Raw genomic sequence first — 21,612 nt, 5'->3', positions numbered from 1 at the left:
ACACACGTGACGCCAAGCCTAAACAGAAGCTCATGACTAATGAAGTTGCAGATAAAGCTCTGATCACAGCAGTCATCCATATTTCTGCAGAAAAAAAAACCCAAACCACCTTAAGAACAAAAAGCAAGACTTGACTCAAACAGCATACTGCTGTATGAAGATTCTTGAATAACAAAAAATAAATGCTTCAATAAGTACATGTGAGCAGCCTTCCTGCTACCCTCAGCTAGTTATTCTTCCTTTTGACTCAGCCACAGAGATGCTCCGTGTCCTCAAATACTCTGATGCAGACAAAAATGGAGGAGGAGGAAAGTAATTGTCAGTGATGTCACTGCTGATCCAGCTGAGAACAGAAGCTCTAGCATATGCATGTCTGTTACTGGCATGCCAAATGCTACCCCTCAGATGTGAGGAATTATAAACCTCATTGTACAAGACCACTGAGGTTTTTTAAAACTATGTTTTAAAACTACATAGCACAGAAAATAAGGTTTCTATAAAATTATCCCCCAACACCAATTTTAGAACTACACTTAGAAGAGCCAGATTTTCAGATGTGGAAGTCCCAACTGTTCCTCCAGACTCTTACATATTAAAATAAAAATATATATATGCAGTTATGCATACAAGTTAACAAAGCTCTTTTTCAGTCATAATAGAGTTTTCACAAATTAGAAGCTTCAGAAGATTATATAGGTAGCAGGAAAAGAATAATCCTTTATGAAACCTGAGCAAAAGCTGAACAGCATTCAAGAAACAGACTTTTAAAATGTTGCTTTTCTTTTCTCTTACACACACCTTTTTGTTCTTCTTTAAGAACTCATTTTCTTATGTTATCACTGGTTAACAGTACAAAAAGTATGGAGAGCAAGATGACAATGAAATCCCCTCCTAGTTAGTTCTGTAATTCTTAGACAAGCAAGAACCTGCTTTCTTCTACATCCACTATTTACTCATGGCAGGATGACTGGAAAGCTCAGTCTGTAGATCCAAGTCAAATTACTTCCTTTTTCTTTGACAGAGTTAAACTATTTTCTTATTACACAGATGTTAAATGCAGTCTCCTGTATTAAAGCAGAAATGTCATCCAGAGCAACATTTTTCTTTGCCCAATCTCAAATTGGAAAATTACTCCCACAGAACCTTGATACCTAGCTAGTAGAAATTGACAGATTAATTTGATAGTCTGTAGTAACACCATAAAGAAAAGGATAATTTATAAACTGTGAATAAGCCTGCAGGGAGGGAAGAAAAACATAGTTCTTTGCTAGGGAATCCATGGAATAATACCTCCATAAAAGATCTACTTTTTACACCACAGGTGCTAAACAAGAACTATTGGAAGAGTGTTTCATGACAGTTTTCTTCTCTGGTGTAGGATATTTAGCATTTCAAATGTTGTACTCCACTTCTATGGCTGAGTTTTGAGTAACAGGCAACTACAGAATAACCATTTTGGATTTAATCTCCAAAAGCAACCCCTCCCCCCCCCGCCCCCCCCGAAAGAAAGGAGACAAAAAGAGACAAAAGGCAAAGTTGTTTTTTCTCATTATTCCCCTGCTCCTTCTTGTAACAGAGACCTTAGCAGAGCAATTTTTAAACCAACTACATTTTGAAGCACATTAGAAATTTCATCTCGTTTTCTGGATAGCACTCAACCTCCCCTGGAATCAACTGCTTCTGCACAATACCATCCTGTCTATTGGTTCCCCCCATCTGCACAGAGTAAGAGGCATCTATAAAACATGCAGCAGCTGAAAACACTGCCTCCGTTACAACATTCACTTTCCTCTGAGAGGCACTATTTGAGCAATACTGTGCACAAAAGATCAACTGCTGCATTCCAAAATATAGTTACAGTACTAAAAGCAGCTCTTTTTCCAAACACGTAGAAACAGAATACACAGATGAGGCAAAAGTATTTAAGACACCTTTCTCATAGTTGCCTTCTATTAAAAGCACCCCAGTCATCCTTGATTATGCTTTAGAACCAAAGTGTTCATATTTGTTTCTTAAGCGTTCCAGGGCCTTTATACAAAAAAGAAATTTTCAGTGGTATTAATGGCCTAAAATCTGGAATTTTTTTTCTATTGTAGTTCAGATCCAAGTAAACATCACACTTCATATACGAATTATCTTTACTAACTTTATTAGAATTCTTCCCTCCGTCCGCTCTCCTCGTGGCAAGTAAACAATAATGTTATTGCCTAAAATACCTGGAGAAGATCTCATAATGGAAAGCTATCTGTTTATGATCTAAAAATCCTGATTAGCAAACAACTTTGACAACTTCCATGATAATCCACAAGGGCTGCCTAGATGTAGCTGTTACTGAAATAGTTAATATTCCAAGGGAACAATGACTAAATTGGAGCTGGACAGATAAATCCTCCTCACAAGGCACTGAGTAAAAGGCGACATCCACACATCTCAAAAGTTCTGAGTTTTATTGATTTCTGAGTTCTCCAGGTCTTGAACTAAGGTATTTACAGGTTGCATTGGTCTAGTCTTGAAACTACTAGAAACTGTTTGTGTCCCTGTTACGCTAGTTAACCAGTATTACCTAAAACAATGCATACAGTCAAATGCTGGCTTCATTAAATCTAATTTTTCCCCAATTAACTTTAATGAGATGAGAATTCTCTTAGCAAAGGAACCCTAAAAGGAAGAATTGTTATACCAGGTAACTATGCTATAGAGTCTTACCAATAGCCTGAAAAACATCAGTAGTAGCATTTTGCATTAAAACAGCAAGTAGGAAGAAAATGAAGGGCTTACATTTGTTTAAGGGATCTTTCCAGAAAATAATACTATCATTCATTTATACAGAGTGACAAGGTCAGTTTCCTGTAAACCTGATTCACATTCTACTTGATATTGTAACTGCAAGATTCTACTTGATACAGTAAGTGCATGCTGGAACAAGGTAACTGAACCTACCATTACAATTTAAATTCAACATCTAACCTGTGATATTTAGGCAACAATTCTTAACTACTAATATATTAAACCCAGATGTTTCCATCTTGTAACTGGCCCATATTTCCATGAAGCTCCGGTTGCTTGAGTTTAATCACTGAAGTAATTGAAAGAGAAGATCGATGCAAAGACTGCAACAGCAGCTGCTATTACCACACCTAAAATAACAAAGGAAATGCATTCAGTGAGTGGCAAGGGCAGCAGAGTCAGCAGCAGCTAGGATGTGGAGGGCAGGGTCAAGGTCAAGGACAAACAAGAGGATAAAGAGCCACCCCAAAAACTATCTACCACTGCTAAGCCAAAATCTAAAGCTACGACATCAGATAATTAAATTATAAAAAGGTCCATATGTCATTTCTAATCAGAGCAGGATCCTTCCAGAAATCCAGTTGACTGTATACTTCTGCAGTACCTTAGCCACATCCTTTGCACTACTGCTTAACTCTAGGAATCAGATGAGGAAAAATAACAAAAATAAGAAAGAGAAGCTATGAAAGTTTTTTCTTTTCTGTGTGGCATTACATCTACTCTGTAAGTCTTTGTAGCATAACAATCTTTTTCCTATTCATTAACATCCTTGCTACTGATGCAGTTGAGAAGATAACAACCCCCCCCCCCCCCCCAGAACACCTGAGTGATGATTCAAGGGAAACATTTTTACATCCAAAGCAAACACATATTTACTGCTACTACTCTTTAATGTTCCAGTTATCATGTTCTAAGAATTAATAGAAAACAAAAGTTTCTGTTTTGTTGACTTAAGTGTAGTAGTATTTTAGTACAAAAAGACACTCAAAACTCACAGGAAAGAGAATCATACTAAGTGCAGACACATCTATGAGACCTGGACAAAGGAGCATCATGGAGAAGTTGTATTTGAAAGAAGAGTTCTGTGGCTGAATTTTTGAGGCTGACAGTCAGCACCAACCCCATACATATTTGTCAGCTTCAGAAGATTAGCAAGTCACTAGCTGATTTACGGATGCCTGCTTGACAAAGCCATTCAACTGTGTTTATTTTTTTTTTTTAAGTACAGAATTATAGAAGTGGTGGCTCTCCAAAAAAGAAATAACGCTACATCATGAGCCTTTTGTATCAACTTGTAGGCTGAATGAATGCAAATGCTGTTTTTGTTCCAACAAGCAGCTCTGGTTCTTTCTACCCCAGAAACACCCCGCACTAATACTGAAATGGACTCATTTTAGAAAAGTATTGTATGAACCTCATCAGTTTTTTAATAATACTGTGGATGCTAACAGTACTGAAAGGGCCCATTATAGTTTCTGGATTGTCATAACAAAAATCAGGGAGGTAACATACCCATATTTTGTTGAAGTTTCAACAGCAATGTTGCTTTTGTTAGTTGTTTCTGTTGTGTGTCATCCATGTTATCAGTAACTGGACAAATATCAACTGCATGGAAATAAGTGAAGAAGTAAATACCAGGTGAAAAGCTAACAGTTGTGTTTTACAGTTGAATTAATGCAAAAGGACAAGAACTTCATATCAACTTTATAAAGTACATTTATGGTAGAAAAAACAGTTTATTTTAGTAGAAATGGTACAGTAGCAACAGCATAGTACTATTCTGTATAGCTGAAAGAGTAAAATAAAGAGAAAAAAAATACATTTGGGAAGGAGTTCCTCTTCCAAAACTCATTTTCCACACCCTGTTCCCCGAGTAAGACATCCAACCCCCTTTACATATCCTGGGGAGAATTTGACTATTCTGAGAGGGAACCACCAAAATGAACCATTAACCACTTTCCAACACCAAAGTTTTCCTTTCAAAGCCATGTGTCAAGAGTTCAGGCTCCAGGCAAAACTGACTGCCACTAAAAGAGTGAGCCCAGAAAAATTTCCATACCCAATAGCCATAAATGCATTTTTTTCAAAGCACAGAAATTCTTTTTTGACGATCCCCTAAAATTACACTTTCAGAGGAGGCATAGAAGACTCATTCCTCTTTGGAACAGTTATTAAATCCTTAGACTGCTCTGCCAGAACATGAGAGAGCTTGACTCTATTACAAGACTGATGGGATTCCAAACAAAATATGAATTTCCTTTCCAAAGATTTCACTAATCAATTGGCTATACCCATCTTGTTAAAGAGAGGGGGGAGAGAAAGAAGGGAATTAACCATGAGTCCTCTGACCCTGTCTGTTTGTCCTGCACAGAGAAAGTGTGTTTTGGACTACACAGTTCAGGGATAAGGCTACTTGATGGTAGGGGGCTAAAGTTCTTCAAAATTTGCATTCCTGTTTCCAGGACAGTTTGCTAAGATATCACTCATCAAAAGTTCCGATTACAATTCAGTAGCTACTATTGCAGACGTCTTCTGGACAAGTAAGCAGAAAGAAAAAGCAACTGTGCTACTGCAGTGAGATCTGGGTGTCTTCAGGAAGAACAGAATGGGCGTGCTGAGATAAGAAAAAAAGCTTAACAGATTGTTCTTGTTCAGAAGATGAAGAAGAAAAAGCCATAGCAGTACCAGATACCAAGTTTTAGCAGCCCATAGACTACTGATCTAAATAAAAACAGATCTCCCATTTCCAAAGTGGGGGTGTCAACCACCTGTAAATTACAAAGTATATAGTTGAGCAGTAAGGCACATCCCTTGTATGATTCATATGAAAATGATTCATGGAAAAGTCCTTTCTCATATCATTAGCTATGGGGGAAATGTATAATCTAGATGTGTGATCGGAAAGGTTGTTTCTGTCATCTAAGATGAGTCATGCCAGACTGTCTTCCAAATCTCAAATCAAACTTGCACAAGATCTGTTGTTATGCAAAAGCAATCAAACTAGATATTTAGGAGAAGTCTTTACCCATTTTTACCCTTGAATACACTGACTTTGTATATGATGTACAAGAGCAGAGCAATTAGTAACTGTCTGATATGAAATTTAACAGGATAGTAAGATATATAGATATGCACACTTCAACTATTTTCAACTAGAGTAAATGCATTACTAATTGCTGCAAGATAGCTTTTTAAGTAAGCACCTTAACTAGCACAGTAAGAGCACCACATTCCTTCTGACCCACAACAGTTTTCAATTCATAAATTAATATATAAAACAGTAACATATCCCTTTTAGAGAAGCTGTCCACCTTTCTTGGGTCACCTTTGAAGTCTACATCCAGCAGGTTTCTTTCTGCTTTAGTTTTGATGAGCAAGTAGGATAGTTTGTGCCCTCTAACTTCATGTTTCTTTGCACCTTCAGAAGAACTGTTGCACTTTTCTGAAGGTAACTTTTGAAGCTGCACATCAAGGCAGCAATGCTCACTTGCTGGAGGGGGTGTAGGGAGAAAGAGGAAAAAGTAAAAAAAAAAAAACACCAACACCCTTGAGCTATTTAGTTACCAAAGGCATTTATTCCATTAAATTATGGAAGACTTGCACGTGAAGCAGCTGTAGTATAAATCACACAGAGTTTTCAAAAGCAGATGCTTTCTAGTATCAACTATATGAATAATTCTTCATTAATTCTTAAATTTGCTAACAAAGATGGGGATGTGATTACCACTAATGAAGTCTTATTTATGTTTATCCACTCAGGGTATTTAACACATCACCCTCCCAACCCCCTGCACAAAGGAGGAACAGGGATTTAGTAAAGCCAATCATAAATGCAGAGCTTTCAATTGCTTGTATTAAAGCACTAAATACCCTGAAACTACAGTGTTAGAGCTATTTATATCTTTCAATTATAAAGAGGTCAGTTTTTACTTTCTATTTTCCATGTAACAATTTCAAAGCGTGGCCCAGTAGTGACCTCACTGTGTTACTGATTTTATTATCAACTGAAATTAAATTGTGTTTGATTTTTAATGTAAGCATAGAATTAAGAGATATTTTAGTAAAAATCATTTTACATTTATTGTATTTTGAATCTAGCAACCGACTGCTACTCTAAAATCCCCTGTACAGCCCCATACCAAGGCCAAAGGGATTGGTCATAATTGTTTAGCAGGAACGGTTAGAACCTAGGTAACAAAACACAAGGTGATTTGTAAACTGATTTATAATACATACATAGGACTAGAAGAATGCAAGTAGTTGTCAAGGTCCAGGATTAAGGGGAACTGAGGGAAGTAACTGTAACAGCTTGCAAGTACCTGCAAAGAAAACTGTGTCCTTAAACAAAAGGTAATTCCAGCAGGGGTGATCACGACCACTGACTCATGGACCACCTACTCACATTACACCCCAGACCCATTTCAAGACATTTCTAACCTTTACCGCGCAGAATCGGAAACAGGAGGAGAATACGTTAATGATTTCTTGGAGATTGTATGTTTATGTATGGATACTTAATGAATATGTATGAGTAAGTTCTATGTAAGGAGTATTCTGGTGCCCGGCACGTGTTGTTGGTGAGAACACTCCCCTACACGTCCGGCCGTCAATAAAGAAGTGTCTGCTTATCTGCATCACATTGGTGTTGATAAGTTTTTGTCCCGTTTTTCGGTGACAACCAGAGAGCTGTTCAAGGAATCAAGAGAATAAAACTGTAGGCAACAGCAGCAGAGGCTGTGCTAAGTAAGCACATAAAACTGATATTCTCAAATTACCATTATTTCATATGTTTTGACCAAAAGCTGCTTAAAAAGTAAAACTTTTGGTTATACTGATTAGATCCTCCTTCTCTCAAGTGCATCTTTTAAAGAGCAACAAAAAAATAAATTATTTCAAAAGCCCGCTTATGTTCTTTAATTTTGATTTTTTTTTTTTTTAAATCAGCAAACTTTCCCCAGAACTTCACTACGGATAGCATTTCCAATTAATTCAGCGTTAGTGTCTAAGACCACAGGAATCGTGATACAAACAGAAAGGCTGGTGTCAGAATTTACTACAAACCAATTTTCACACCATTACTGAATATAGAGTATTATTAATAAAGACAGCAACAAGCTTTGGGAAAAAACAAATGCTACCCAAATGGAATGATGCATTGAAAACATCTTCACACAAGGGAAAACACAAACTGTCATTATGTCACAAAACCAGCAATACTTAGACACTTCATACTGAAGTAGCAATAATCATACTGCAAAATTAATGTTTTTCTTCACAATGCAGAACACTTCCTACACAAGTTAACAAGTCTAATTTCTAAAACGGCCTTGCTTGTATTATAAAAGTGTATAAATAAACCACAAGTTAAAAACACCATACCAATAATTACCAGAATCAAACAGTGTTGTGCTGATAGCATTATTACTATCACCGCTATTAGCAGAACTCATTCTATGGACAAATGTTATGGTGTCTACTGGGCCAAGGCCAGTCTCTCAGGTTTTTTCTGAAATCCCCTATGTTTTTTTTTTTCCTTTCCTCTGCTATGCACTTACTTTACTTTTTTTTTTTTTCTTTTTAAAGAAGAAAATTAAGTCCCACACACCTAACTATAACCACCAAGCTGCAAGGACACACAAACTCATTTTGTGAGCTATCAGGACATCACTTCACATATACTGATGGCACAAAATCCTTGTGAGGCATTGCTGTTAGTCTAATTGTGCTTTCTTCCTACATCCTGATCATACATCCTTACATAAGCAATAAAGCTCAACTGAATCATCTTCTCTCTCCCTCCCATGTCTATCTCCACTGCTACCATATTAATTTGCTTCCCTAAGTTATACTAATTCCTTAAAGCTCCATAATAATTAGCTTTTAAGATTACTAGTTACTCTTATAATGCAAGAGAGATTTTTATTGGCTTTTCTGTTTTTCTTGAGGTTCTTGAGCTGTGTACATATTTTACTTCTTGAGATAATGAGTCAGATTTACTGCTAACAGGTTTAGTTAAAATCTGGGAAAAATGTCTAATTTGGAAAGACATAAGAATTTATGGTTAGCTCTGAAATTAAGAAACTCAAAAAACCCTCCAAGAAAACAAGTAAGTCAAGCAGAGTATCAGTTACCACAGTTCACCCGACACAGCAAGCTCATGGCTACAGTCTCAGTTTTTTGTTCCTAAATATCAATATTTAAAAGTGTCCAAAGTTCTTATCTGAGAATTAGTGAAATTATTTTTTTAGGTTTATAAAACTGTAACTGTTTCCCTGTAAGAAAAAGGGAAAAAAAGACATCTCTTCCGTAAGATCACAGGAATTATTATTAGATGCATTTGAACTACAGCTCTGACTCTACACTGAAATCAAAGTCACATGGGGAAAAACAAAAAACAGGAAACAATACAAACCAGAAATATTCAGAAAAATAAAGTCAGTAACCAGATTTTTAGCAAAATATCTGCATTAAAAGGAATGCAAGAGTCTCATAATCAGATCATAAACTTGTAAGACATTCAGTAGAAAATGAAAAGCTCTCTCAATTTCCTTTCCATTTTGGGTCAATCACAAAACTTCAGTTTTGGGCACTGCATTTGATACATAAATGAAAACGCTCAGAACAAAAAAAGGTACTTGGTATTTCTGAAAGTCAGGTTTTAGCATGAGATCTTCCTGAAAGACACATTAAGAGTATATATGTATTTTTTAATATTTAGTGAAAAAACAGTAGATTTGGCTAAAGCTTTCAGCTTCTTATTCTAACTTATTCTAAGTAGTATCAGAACTACTCAGCTCTTAAACCAGCGAAGTTGAACTACTGAAAAAGTAACCAGAATATAAAGCTTTACAGGTTTTTCTTAACAGTTTATTTGCCAATATAGATCACCCTTAATTCATGTGCAGAGTAATGTACACAAACCTTGTTCAGCCATATATTTATGTATCTATGGTAGCTCAAAAGCTGTAACCATGGTTGCACAGATAATGCAGTGAAAAATCAAAATATTTGAGAGGTCTGTTATAAGTCAGATACAAAAAACTGCAAGAACCCTTACCGCTTTTCACAAATATATTTAAACTGTAACTAGACCGATATAAACCTTTAGAGCTTGATACGAAGTAAGCCAACTTTAAGCATATCTCTATCTAGATAAAACTGGCCTATGCCATTAGTCACTGTTTTCGTAATCCATGATGCAGTCTATATCCTGGTTCTCAGATACTGTGTTTACCTGTGTTAATCTCCTCTGCTATATGGATATCTTCAGCTTGCACAGAATGATCCAACATCTCAACAAAACGTTCCTGGATTTCTCCAGTGGCCTCATCACCAAACTTATAATCACTGAGCATCACACTGGATCCAGTAATAGGGACAAACAGTCTTTGAGGCAAGACATGATATTCCCTCTCAAAACCTAAAAGAAAAGGGGGAAAAATATCATCCAAGTAAAAGCCTTGCCAGTTTATGGTAAGATTCCTCATTAATCTCTGACCATAAGATACAGCTATTGCAAAAGAACTGCTCAAGGTTTCCATGTAAAAATCCTGTTTTCTGGCATTACTTGTTTAGTTGCTACTGTTTTGTGAAAGTTTTGGCTGCTATTATGCTGATTTATGTTCTTCTATTAATCTCTCCAGAAATGCCCAAGACACCTCCAAAATAGACCATAAAATATTAAACAGACCTCTTTTCACGTTTAGAATGACTAGCAGAAGAACTCCGGGAAAGACTGCAGATGAGTGTGTACACAGAACAGCACGTGATTTCAATACCACAAAGGACTGCAAACATTTGGCTGCTTTACACCATAAACCACAAAGTACGGGTGCCACCTAAAGAGGAAACTGAGAACTGCACGCAATTGAAAACAAGCTGGATAAAGCTGGTTTAACAGCAGAAGGAACAACATTAGCCTAAGGTAAATGGTAACTCCGAACATGAATCGTTTTTTCTTACACGATTTCTTACATGATCTAAACTGTTTCCATTTCTTTTCACTACCAAAGATAGTATCTTTTAAAAGGCTTTCCTTTATGTAAGATCTTCAAACTGATTTTTCAATTAACTAATATTTTAAAAACCCCAAAACAATACAAGAAGAAGATAAATTGACACCACTGTACTGACTCAAAGTTTAAAGAATCACCCAACGTGAGCTAGGAGATCTGGTCTCAGCATATACCCCCTTAGTTTTTAATATAATCACGATAGGAAGCTTTATTTCCATTAGATCAATGTGCATTGTGTTCTGACCACTGCATGGTGCCCTGTTAAATTCAAGCTAACACAATCCAGCAATTATTCATGGTGCTGAAATAATATCTACTTCTTTAAAAGACACAAAGCCTGTAAAATAGTATTTGATGAAGAAAATTAAGTCCAGGGGACAGAGACAACACAAATTATATCTTGGTATAGTTAGTTATAAAAAATAGTCAGGATACTTCACATCATAATCACTATGTACAATGCCAGATTTAATTTAATGGAGATGAACTACTGAACTTCAGAGCTCATGTCTACTAGCATTCATAACGCAAGGGATACAAGAACACGGAATGCCATGTCCAGATGGTTCTTTTAATCCTACCATGTTTCAGCATACTTCAATATTAACAGGAATACTGTACAGTGATTTAAAAAAAAATAAAATGTGCAATTTACAGTTAGAACTTCAATGACAGGCGTTGCAACTACAAAATTTTTAAAAATTAAAAATCTTCTGATCAGCGACCAAGAAGCTGAAATTGCATGTTGTGGTCATGAGGAAGGAACACAAACCTTCTGTGAAAACTGTGATGCCAAAGAACATTATCTGAACTTAACAAAAATTCTCATGATTTAAGAAAAAGTCAAAGCTGCGAAACAAATTACACTTTGTTTTTTATCCTGTTCTAACCAAAGCATAATTTTCTATGAGAACCAAAATTCACTGCAAATGTAAGCTGTTTTTTTTTCTGAATTCCTACTTTTTTTGTGAGGTCCTTCATTTATAATGAGATCTTCAAATAGTATTTCACAACGATCACTCAATGTGTTTATTATGTCTCTTTTCAAAGCCTGCAAGGACAAAGCAGAAACATCAGTAATATAAAAGCCATCTGCAAAGCTTTTGACCACTAAGAAACAACTAGAGACCCTCACAGGGTTTAACCCATGTTGAAAGAGTATTATTCCAGAAAATAAAAACTCTCAAGAGAATTTTAAAAGTCCAATAAAGAGAAATTAACATCAAAAGAATTAAAATCAAAAAAGAAAACAACGAAAAGCTGAGAAAAATGTTTTGTTAGCGTAAAAACTCACAACTTCTAGACATTACTATTAAAAAGAAAAATAATTGCAAGGCATTGGCTCAATAAAGAAAAAAAAAAAAAATCACTGAACAAATAAATCTGTATTTTCCCTCTACACATACAAAAATATAGTGTGTAACCTTTTCTTAATTCTAAATAAAATTAAAATAAAAATTAATTTAGAAATTTTAGATTTCTAAATGTGAAAAAGAAACTGAATCCATCACACACGCACACAGATGGTTTCTAAAAGTCCTTATGTTCGAGGGGATGAATATCTTGACACCAGTTTAGACCATGATGTTTTGGCAAAGAAAAAACAGTATGACAAATTTCATGGACTTCAGAAAAACGTTTTTTTAACCACCTTTTCACTACCTGAATAGCTTCTTTGACTTTTGGCTTGTTGTTATGTACATAGGCTCTGCATTTCACAGCACCTTTGAGATTTATGGAACCACTGCAGACCTGGACTGTAGCTGTTGATCTATGACTTGAACTCTGGGACTGAAAAATAAGTATGTTTCAGTTTTATCTTGTTACCTAGGCACATACAGCATGAATAACAAAAACAGAGCTAGGAAATTACTAGCATACCTTAGATGTTTACATATAACCTGTTTTCCCCTCATAATTCAGAACTCTATCTTTTTTTTTTTTCTAGCTTTCTTAGTTAAGACTGAAAATCTCTCTCCGTTTTCTTTATGGAAAATGTATTTACTTTTCCAGACATTACATTTCTTGCAATTTAAATATTTCTGTCTATAAGACTTCTGAAACTTTTCAGGCAAGTGGCTTGTGACTAATATCAATATTGTAATCTAGAAATATTTTTAAGATTTTTTGGTTTTTTTGAACGATGAAGTCTAAATGTTTACTATATAGTAAACATAGTCAATGGTATCCTGAGAGTCATCCCATCAGTCAGTGATAGATTATATATGTGGTCACATTTAGAACTGTATCAAACGCCTAGAAATATTCACCCTAATTACCAAAACAACTAATGTGCTGCATGAGGCACTCTAAGACAACACCTGGAAACACCGGGATGAATAACTTTCACATGAACTGCATCAACTACCTCTGCCAAAATAAAAAGCTTTCCTTTCTCTGAGGCAATTAACTGCTGGAACAATGTAACAACAAAAGAAGACAAGATACTCATCAAATCTTTAAAATGGCATTTTACACATTTTTAAAAGTTTTGCTAAACATAGCTTCAGAGAATCCAGGAACTACCTGACAAAGCAGGATAGCCTGTGCTGTGCACGAAGCCTACAAAACAATGCCTGGACACATTTGAACTTTAGGACCTAGACTCAGGCACCTAATTCAGGGTTCAGGTCAACATAACCTCTGATAGAGAGTAAACTCCTGGCACAGACCCAACAGGTCTAGACTGTGATTCAGCTCCCAGGATCTGCACCTTAATCCAGTACTAGCAACTGAGCTTCTGATTAAAGCATTCAAGTAAATGTGCATAGCTAGACATGGCAAATTGAAGTGTGAGGGTGATACAGAATAATTCAAAGTCACCTTGAAATCAACATATGCAGGTATATAGAGATGTCCTGCTATCAAATTAATTAGTTCACAGGACTCCATTTCTACAATCAGTTTTTCAAATTTTACTTGCAGCTATACTGTGCAATTCTTCAGCAACATGGTTATCACTCCACAAGAACTTATGAAGACATGAAATATGCAGATCTGTCCACAATCAGTTTCACAGTCAATAATGGGGGGGAGGGGGGAGTTTTAGGATTAAGTAAACTGGATTTCTAGACAATAATTCTGAATGTTATTTTATTTTTTATTCTATTCTAGAAGACAACAGTGAGATTATACTTTATGAACCACTAAATACTCACCAACTGTGTCAGAACCTTGACATCAGAAAACTGAGTGCTGGACTGAGTATTTCCTCTTATTTTTTTCTGAGGGAAGAAAAATTCTTTGTATCATGCAACATGAATAAAGATCCCCATGAATCAGCCTCCTCACTATGGTATAAAATGTGCCCTAGTCTATAGGTTTTAAGAGAGGAAAAATGGTGCATAGAAAACAGCCAAGAGAATATAATTACAAAACTAAAAGGAGAGATTAAGTCATCAGCCAAACAAGGCGCTTCCACTCTGTTAAACATTTAGACATATACAGGTCTTAGAAATCTCATCACCTACATTCACACCTTACTTATGTTTTTTTAATGAGACAGCACATAGAAAAAAATTTAGTCAAACTTTACATATAATTATTGTGTTCACATTGCCATAAAAAGAGGCAATCTGCAGCAATGAAGATGGGAACACAAGCGGTCCTGTGATTAGTTACCTGACACAGGCCAATTAGATCAACAAATATTGTACAGAAGGCATCTCAGTCAATGCTTTATCTCTAACTACAGAGGTTCTAACTATACATCCATTAGAGTTCAATTCCTTGTTGTTTGGTACTCACCTGCCCTTCCAGTAGTTCTGTATCATCATCTTTGATTTGTCCATTGATCAGAAAAACACTGTCCTCTATCTGTTTTGACCATCGATTTAACCCATTCTTTAAAAAAGTACAAACACAAAAATCTCGTAAGAAAGAGAAAAAAAGAATTTCACTAGAAGAGTTGGACAGTATCATGCTAAAATTACAGAAATACATGTTTCAGCAGTTACTCCAAGAGAGTTTTAAAGCCTCAGAAAAAACTCTCTATGTGCTTTTCCAAAACTAAATCCTAAAACCACCATGTTCAGAATATATCCCTTAAGAAACAAGGATTTCAAAATACTGAAGTGCTACCCCAGGGATTTCATTTTTGTAGAGGGATGCAGCCTACTGAAAGTCAATTCACATTAAAAGCACACCATACCCCTGTTCTCAGTGGATGTAACCTTTCACTACGTGGAGCAGAAGAGACTTTAGTTAGAACACTCATGACAGTTGCTAAATAATTTTGAGCAAAGGAAACTGCCAACACTAGGCACGGCAGAAGAAAAGCTATACGCACTTTTTATACTGTGAATGCTTCATAGGACCTTCAAATTACATGTAAAAGAGGAATACCTGCCAAACATTGTCCACTGTTTAGTTCTACTCCACTCACACTATTCAAATCTTTCACTTCATTTTCAAAAGAAAAAGTAGGTTAGAGACCAACTACAAAACTGGTGCAGCTGGTTAGTTACCTTGGTATTCTTCTCCAAGTCATGGTTTGGTGAAGTAGCAAGCAGTGGAATGTGAATATTAACATTTACTGTGCAGTCCAAAGCTAACCAGGAAGCAGAGAGAGCACTCTGGTATTTCCAATCTGCTGGTTTAGCTGAACTCTGAGAGCAGAAAAAAAACCTATAAAGCATCTATACAAAACATTGTATACCTCTTTTTTTTTTTTTTTTTTGAAAGATTGTTACACATTAAAATCTGTATATGACACAGAGGGTGATGACAAGCTTACCTTTGGATCTTGGACATCATAGGTTCGGCAAACTACTCTTTGCTACTTAAAGAAAAAGATCCAGTGAAAAGCAAAAAAACAAGCAAGACAATTCATAATTAACTTGGTCCTTTACTTCTTTGTTGAGCTAATTCATGCTCTGAAGAAAGTTTTCACCTTTCATTAGTGTAAAAAAGTGGAAAAACATTTGACTGTAAACTCCAACTATCATAATGATGCTGTCCCATCTCTTACAAATATATTAAGATCAATAGGTATTCACAGGGTGACAAGCAATGCACCGATTTGCAATTTGTCCTCCTCTCTCACCTAAGGAAACACCTTGCTTTCTCTCCTTGAATTACCTCATTATCAACAGACCCAGCACTCTTCTGCACCACTAGTACAGATCCCACATGCCCGCTACTTGCCCACTTCCATGTAAGTTATCACTGATAACAGCAAGCTCAAGAAACTATACAGTATTTTAGATGTTTTCTTCAATTTATGCAAATCAGAACTGACTGGGGAAGGCAAAATTTGATGCCACCACACCAACAAACCTAACATTAAGAAATTATGAAAGTTTTGCACAGATAAGAGGGTCAAAAGTCTTACTCATGGCTAATCAGAAACCTTCATGATTTCAACTTATTGATCTGAATTCAAACTTAACTTCCTCCTCCCAATTTATCATTCATTCAGAAATAACTACAGATAATAGGTTGGGGATAGCAGTCTCAATCAATAAACCTTGTTCATAAAGGATACTTTTTTGTAGCAGAACAGATTTGAAGAGCTGCTCTGTCCGAGACCTCCTCCTCAGCAGGTTTCCAGAGCCTTCTTTTAGTCAAGGACTTTGCCACTGAGAAGATTAGCTAAAGACAAAAACAAGTATTATGGATTTTCCCACAAAAATAAGGCATAATAATTTCTGGAAAATAGTCTTGCAGTAAAGTTCTAAGTCCAAGTGATATTATAATTATGTATAAATGGGAAATACAGCTTACATGTCATGTTAAAAGAACATTCAACAAAGATTCATAGGCAACTACTCCAAAGCAAATGTTGTTTGTGAAATCTTAATTCAGCTTCCTCATGAATCAAACCAAGCAACACACATTCACATACTCAACTTGTAAACTTTTCTCCTTATAACAATACTACAGCTTTACGCCAACCAGTCCAGGATCAGGAAAAACAGCTGTGCAAAACAGCTACTAGTTCCAGTAACAACAGAAATACAATTGAATTGCACTGCCAAAACTGAATCTTGGAACTTAGGCTTCAAAACCTACTCATGCTTAAATCACTTACCATGCTTATCTTATGAAAACAATAAAATGAACCTACATCTACAGAACAGAAACTAAATATGGCACTAGATGCCCCAGTACTGTAACAAAAATGCATTTTAAGTCTATCAGACAGTAGCACATTTTAAGTAGTTTTCAAATATAACTCCACACACCTAAGTCAGCACTGCTAGTTCTATACAAGATACTCCTTTTAAAGGAATCAGAGCTATAGATCTTTCATTATTGTAAACATCTCTAATCTGAACAATTCATTCACAAAAAAACCCTAACATGCTACCATTACAAACAATTGTGCCACAAGGATTTAGCTCAGTATAAACCTCGAAGATGTTTTCCTTAAGACAGAATGTCCATTTTCAGTAAACACAGTGAGATCTGCTATTGCAGTAACAAACATCACAAGAAACAGAAATTCAGCTAGTGCAAGCTATGGTACAGTTCCACAGGACAGCGATTTCTGTGGTTTCCATCTCAAAACCATGTATCAAACCAGAACATTTGTGCTTTTAAAAATAAAGCAACAGAGCAACCATATATACTCAACTCAATCATAAAAAAATTACTCAAATACACACCTAAAGGTATTCCTATTTTCACCAGGAAGTCTACCTACCTTGCGCAAAGCATTTTGACTATCTTCTGACAGTTCTGGAGTTGCAATAATAAATACACCAAGAACTAATAAGCCTCCAGGAAGCATTCTAGAAACCTTAAAAATAAAAATGAACATTTATTAATAGGAATCAGGGATCTAGCAACCATGTAACTGGATATATCAAAAATGTATAATGATACAAGTATGCATCAAGAGCAGAAATCAAACAAGCAAGACTGCTTTTCACTTATAGGTTCCTCTGAAATGTAGGAACACATCTCGAATTTTCTCACTCCAGTCCTGTTAAGTCTTTACTTCATCACTGAAACTTTGAAATAATATAGATATTTTGGTTTAAAATATCTGTGCCTAGCACTGTTAGGAAGGTTCTTTTTTGAGAAAAAGGCTTGAGTTTACACTAGTGATGAGATAGTTTTGTCAATCTTATTTCCTTTCTCTTCCTCCCGTCCCCTTCACTAACTCAGGCTGTGCTACCTGACTGGCATGTGTAGTTATCCATTCTTCATCAACGGATGCCAGTTTTGAAGGACTGAGGTGGTCTCCCTTCAGCTCTTCCTTCGGAGGCGTACGAACAGCCCGAATTACGTAGTCTCTTTGTGGGGAACACTTTCAAAAACACCAATATAAGCAATATACCATGAGACTGATATCCACTCTGAGAATATACTGCATAACATAGTAACTATAAGGGTTGCTTTACACTAAGTATTGTTAAACTCTATAGTAATCTGTTACCAAAATAATTACTTCATGATTTTTTTTTTGGCTTTGCCTTGAAGCTTTTTTTAGCAATGAATTTTATCTTCACGATTTTAATTTCTTTTCTGCGAGTCATATCTTTCACAAAACAATTTTATAAGACTTAAATAGTTGGCTGACACTGCAAACCCTTCACAAAAGTCCCTTCTGGTCATATTACCACCTTCCTGCATTATACAAGCTCAATGTGATGTTATTAATTAAGGTAATTAAGGCCGAGAGGGTTTTCCCCTATTTTCATGAATGAATGGAACAGACTTCAGATATTACACTTACCTGCCCTATTAACAGGCCAGTGACATATGGGTTTAAGTTTGTGCTGAGGTCTGAAAGATACTGCCCAATAGCTTCCTCAACAAAGTAAGTTCTACCCATTGCTGCAGGTTTAAGACTAAGTATTATAGCTCCAACCTGCAAAACAAATAAAATCAAAGAAAGTACAAATACTACACCTGTCACATAAAAATTAGTCCCACACAAAGATCCTGAATAGATTAATACTTTATCTGTCAACAAAGAAACAAAGGTTACTTGAGTAGCTTCATGGTCCACCAAGTTTGTTTTTTTAAAATAAAAGTGTTAAGTCTCTATACTGGAGAAAGAAGTATGTGACCCTTACTTGAAAAAAACCTATTTTAAATATCTGTCACTGAAATGACATGGCAAGTCATGCAAATAAATGCGAGGAAAAACATGTCTCCAGACAATTTCTCGCTGCATCATGTTTCATCAGAGACCAGAATTTAAAGTGTGCATTTTTGTATTCTCATTCCTCTGACAGACTTGCTAAATTCCACACTTCTACTTAAATATGCCACTCGCAACTGTCACCCCAATTCCTAAGGCACTAGAAGTCGAGCATCTGTGGCACATCCAAACGTCATTCTCACAGCTGCCGTCAGCAGCCACACAAACCACAGACATGGGAACTGCCACAAACACTTCCCTCTTCCGTGCAGCCCTGTTCTGCAAACTGCTTCGCACGTTGAGGACTTTCACGACAAATAACTGAAAAAGCTGAAGCTAAAGATCACATGGTGAGGAAGCAAAAGGCATTCTGAGTGCCCGCAGAGGTGTCTGCTGGAGAAAGCGGCACAGGAAGGGGGAGCTGAACCTGTGGACCGGAGCGCGAAGAAAGGCTGTCACCCACCTCACCCCGCCTCAGCCCACGCAGCCGGGCCGACAGCCCCTCCGCACCGCCTGCACCCGCACTGGAGCCCGGCCCAAAGCTCGGCGGCCGATCCCGCGCAGCTCCACCACCACCTCGGGGCGCGGGCCGCCCCCAGCGCTCCCCGCACTGGTCTGACGGGCGCGGCTGCCGCCACCTCAGCCGAGCCCTGCAGCGGCCAACAGCCGCGTCACCGTCTGGCGCCTCCCGCGCCCGGCGCAGTGGGACGACGCGCACCAACCCAGACCCCAGCGCGGGAAAAGGGCGCGCGGACCAAAGGCGCAGCGCCGGCGACGCCATGCTTTGAGCGGCAGAAGGGGTGACGCCTTCCCCTCACCCCCCGGGCGCACAGGACACTTAGGAGGCCCAGTGGCCTCATGCCGGGCTTCAAGACGAAGCCCTCGGGCCGCCTATCTCGATTTTACGAGGCTTCACGCACCAAACAGCAATCTAGCCTCACCCAACATGGCGGAAAGAGCCGCCGTACCGGAAGCGGAAGTTCCCGCGGGCGCCCTGCCCTCCGCCTGAAAAACCACGATTCCCATGATGCCGTTGGGGCACGGCCCACTGGCGTCATTCCCGCGCCTGCGCCGTCGGGTGCGTCACGGCCGTAGGCGCTTAGGCCGGAAAGCGCAGCGGCTGCTGCTGCCAAGATGGCGGCTGTGCTGCAGCAGGTGCTGGAGCGGGCCGAGCTCTCTAAGTTGCCCAGGCCGGTGCAGGGGAAGCTGGAGCGCTTCCTGGCTGATCAGCAGAGCGAGATTGACGGGCTCCGAGCTAGGCATGAGCGCTTCAAGGTGGACAGCGGTGAGTGTGGGGAGGGGGGAGCTGCGAGGACGGGAATGGAGGTGAGGGGGCAGCGGGAACGGGGCAGGCCCCGGGGTGGTCACTGAGAAGGAGGCTGAGCTGCCCAAGGACTGAGCGGTATCTGCTCGTCCCGGTGCTCGGGCAGAAGCAGTGGGCTGATAGCTCGGCTGGGGTCGGGCTAGTTGGTCCTCCCTTCACTGATGCCCTTTTAGCGAGTAGCAGTGTCGTGGTCCCCTCTGATGAGAGGAGTGGGGGAGGCAGGTCTGGGCCTGACAGGTCGTTGTTGCTTGCGAAATGGTTTCAGTGGGCAACCTGCGGCCTGTGAGGTGGGGACGTGCCTTCTCTGCCTGGCCGGGGGTCGTGAGCGTGTCTGTTGGCTGGGAAGGGTCCCTTTAGTTGAGGCCTGATAGGGTCTTTTCTCTCAGTTTTGCTTGGCAACAGGAGTCTGGTTTTATCTTTTTCTTTTACAAACGACTACTTGAGGCTAAAACTGCATTCAAAATCGGCTTAAAGAACAGCTTTTCATCAGATTTTTAACAAACTTCAGTCTGCTTTGATCCTCTTGGAAAAGCAATAATGATTTGTGTACCCAACTCTCAAATAACCTTAGGTTTATACTTTTTATGTTAAATTCCATGTTGAAGACCATAATCTTTCTGTTAAATGCTCCTGATATTGTTATTGATTTGGAGCTTACTTGATCACAGAAACATAATACCAGTAGAGAACAGGGTTAGAAATGAGACAAGAGTGTAAATGAGTGTAAGCACTGGGCAGTGTTGTGAATATGAATAAATTTATCAGGTGGGTGATGTACTTCTGGTATAAACTTACACCTGTCTCTTTCATGATAAAAATCTTGCTAAAGTAAATTAATATAGTGTAAACTAAGGTAATCCATGGATTTTAGTAGGTCAGTCTCAGGTCAGTTCCTCTCATATGTGGGTGGAGGAGCAGCATTATTTGAAGTTGTAGGGTATGATAGGAAGCATAAGATAAATAAAAATCATTTGGTATTTCCTTAGAAGCATACTGTGCCAGAGAGTGAGATTAGTTCTGCTTTTATTAAGTATTTTACAGTTAAGCTCTCTGTCACAGTTGCTGTTTCAGATAACCAAAATTTAGATCTGATTGTTTTTTTCAGTGCAATGGGATATACAGCATTGAGTTTAAGAGTTCATTTTAAGAAGTGTTCATTAAAAATAATCAGATCCCTTGATACCTAGGATTGTGGGGATTTTATTGGTTTTGCATGGAAATAGAGTACAGGTAAAAGAAGTTTTAAGTTGTTGAGACTACTGCATAATTGTGCTGATACAATGTTCTCTAGCTACATCAGAAATGTAAATACTATTAAAATCAATTAGGCTATTATTTTATGGATCATTTCTGGAAGCATATCACTTTCCGTGCTAACAAAGTATTTTAAA

At 37.9% G+C, this 21,612-nt stretch overlaps 2 protein-coding genes across 5 annotated transcripts in view; one reads left to right on the top strand and one right to left on the bottom strand.

The window, feature by feature from the left end:
- Window positions 1-1,521: 1,521 nt before the first annotated feature.
- ODR4 (odr-4 GPCR localization factor homolog) lies at window positions 1,522-19,837 on the bottom strand. Of its 2 annotated transcripts, none has more exons than XM_074907078.1 (14): window positions 19,818-19,837; window positions 18,487-18,621; window positions 17,926-18,057; window positions 17,449-17,544; window positions 16,288-16,394; window positions 15,538-15,574; window positions 15,269-15,409; window positions 14,550-14,645; window positions 13,961-14,026; window positions 12,465-12,593; window positions 11,763-11,853; window positions 10,022-10,207; window positions 4,300-4,392; window positions 1,522-3,137 (listed from the first exon to the last, which is right to left on the bottom strand). In XM_074907078.1, the coding sequence occupies exons 2-14, from the start codon at window positions 18,583-18,585 to the stop codon at window positions 3,070-3,072; spliced, it is 1,341 nt and encodes a 446-aa protein (XP_074763179.1). In that variant the 5' UTR covers window positions 18,586-18,621; window positions 19,818-19,837; the 3' UTR covers window positions 1,522-3,069. The 2 variants fall into 2 exon arrangements, with proteins under 2 accessions (XP_074763179.1, XP_074763177.1); XM_074907076.1 differs by lacking the exon at window positions 19,818-19,837 and adding an exon at window positions 19,361-19,535.
- Window positions 19,838-20,013: 176 nt separating this feature from the next.
- The window catches only part of TPR (translocated promoter region, nuclear basket protein), a 38,959-nt gene continuing 37,360 nt past the window's right edge, over window positions 20,014-21,612 (top strand). For all 3 annotated transcript variants that reach the window (XM_074907075.1, XM_074907074.1, XM_074907073.1), the window contains exon 1: window positions 20,014-20,182. In XM_074907075.1, the coding sequence (XP_074763176.1) occupies window positions 20,032-20,182 (151 nt within the window). In that variant the 5' untranslated portion in view covers window positions 20,014-20,031. The remainder of the gene's footprint in view (window positions 20,183-21,612) is intronic.

This window comes from Athene noctua, chromosome 5 (genome assembly GCF_965140245.1).
Source record: "Athene noctua chromosome 5, bAthNoc1.hap1.1, whole genome shotgun sequence".
NCBI classification, from domain to species: Eukaryota; Metazoa; Chordata; class Aves; order Strigiformes; family Strigidae; genus Athene; species Athene noctua.
This window is presented reverse-complemented; position numbering and strand designations above follow the sequence as displayed.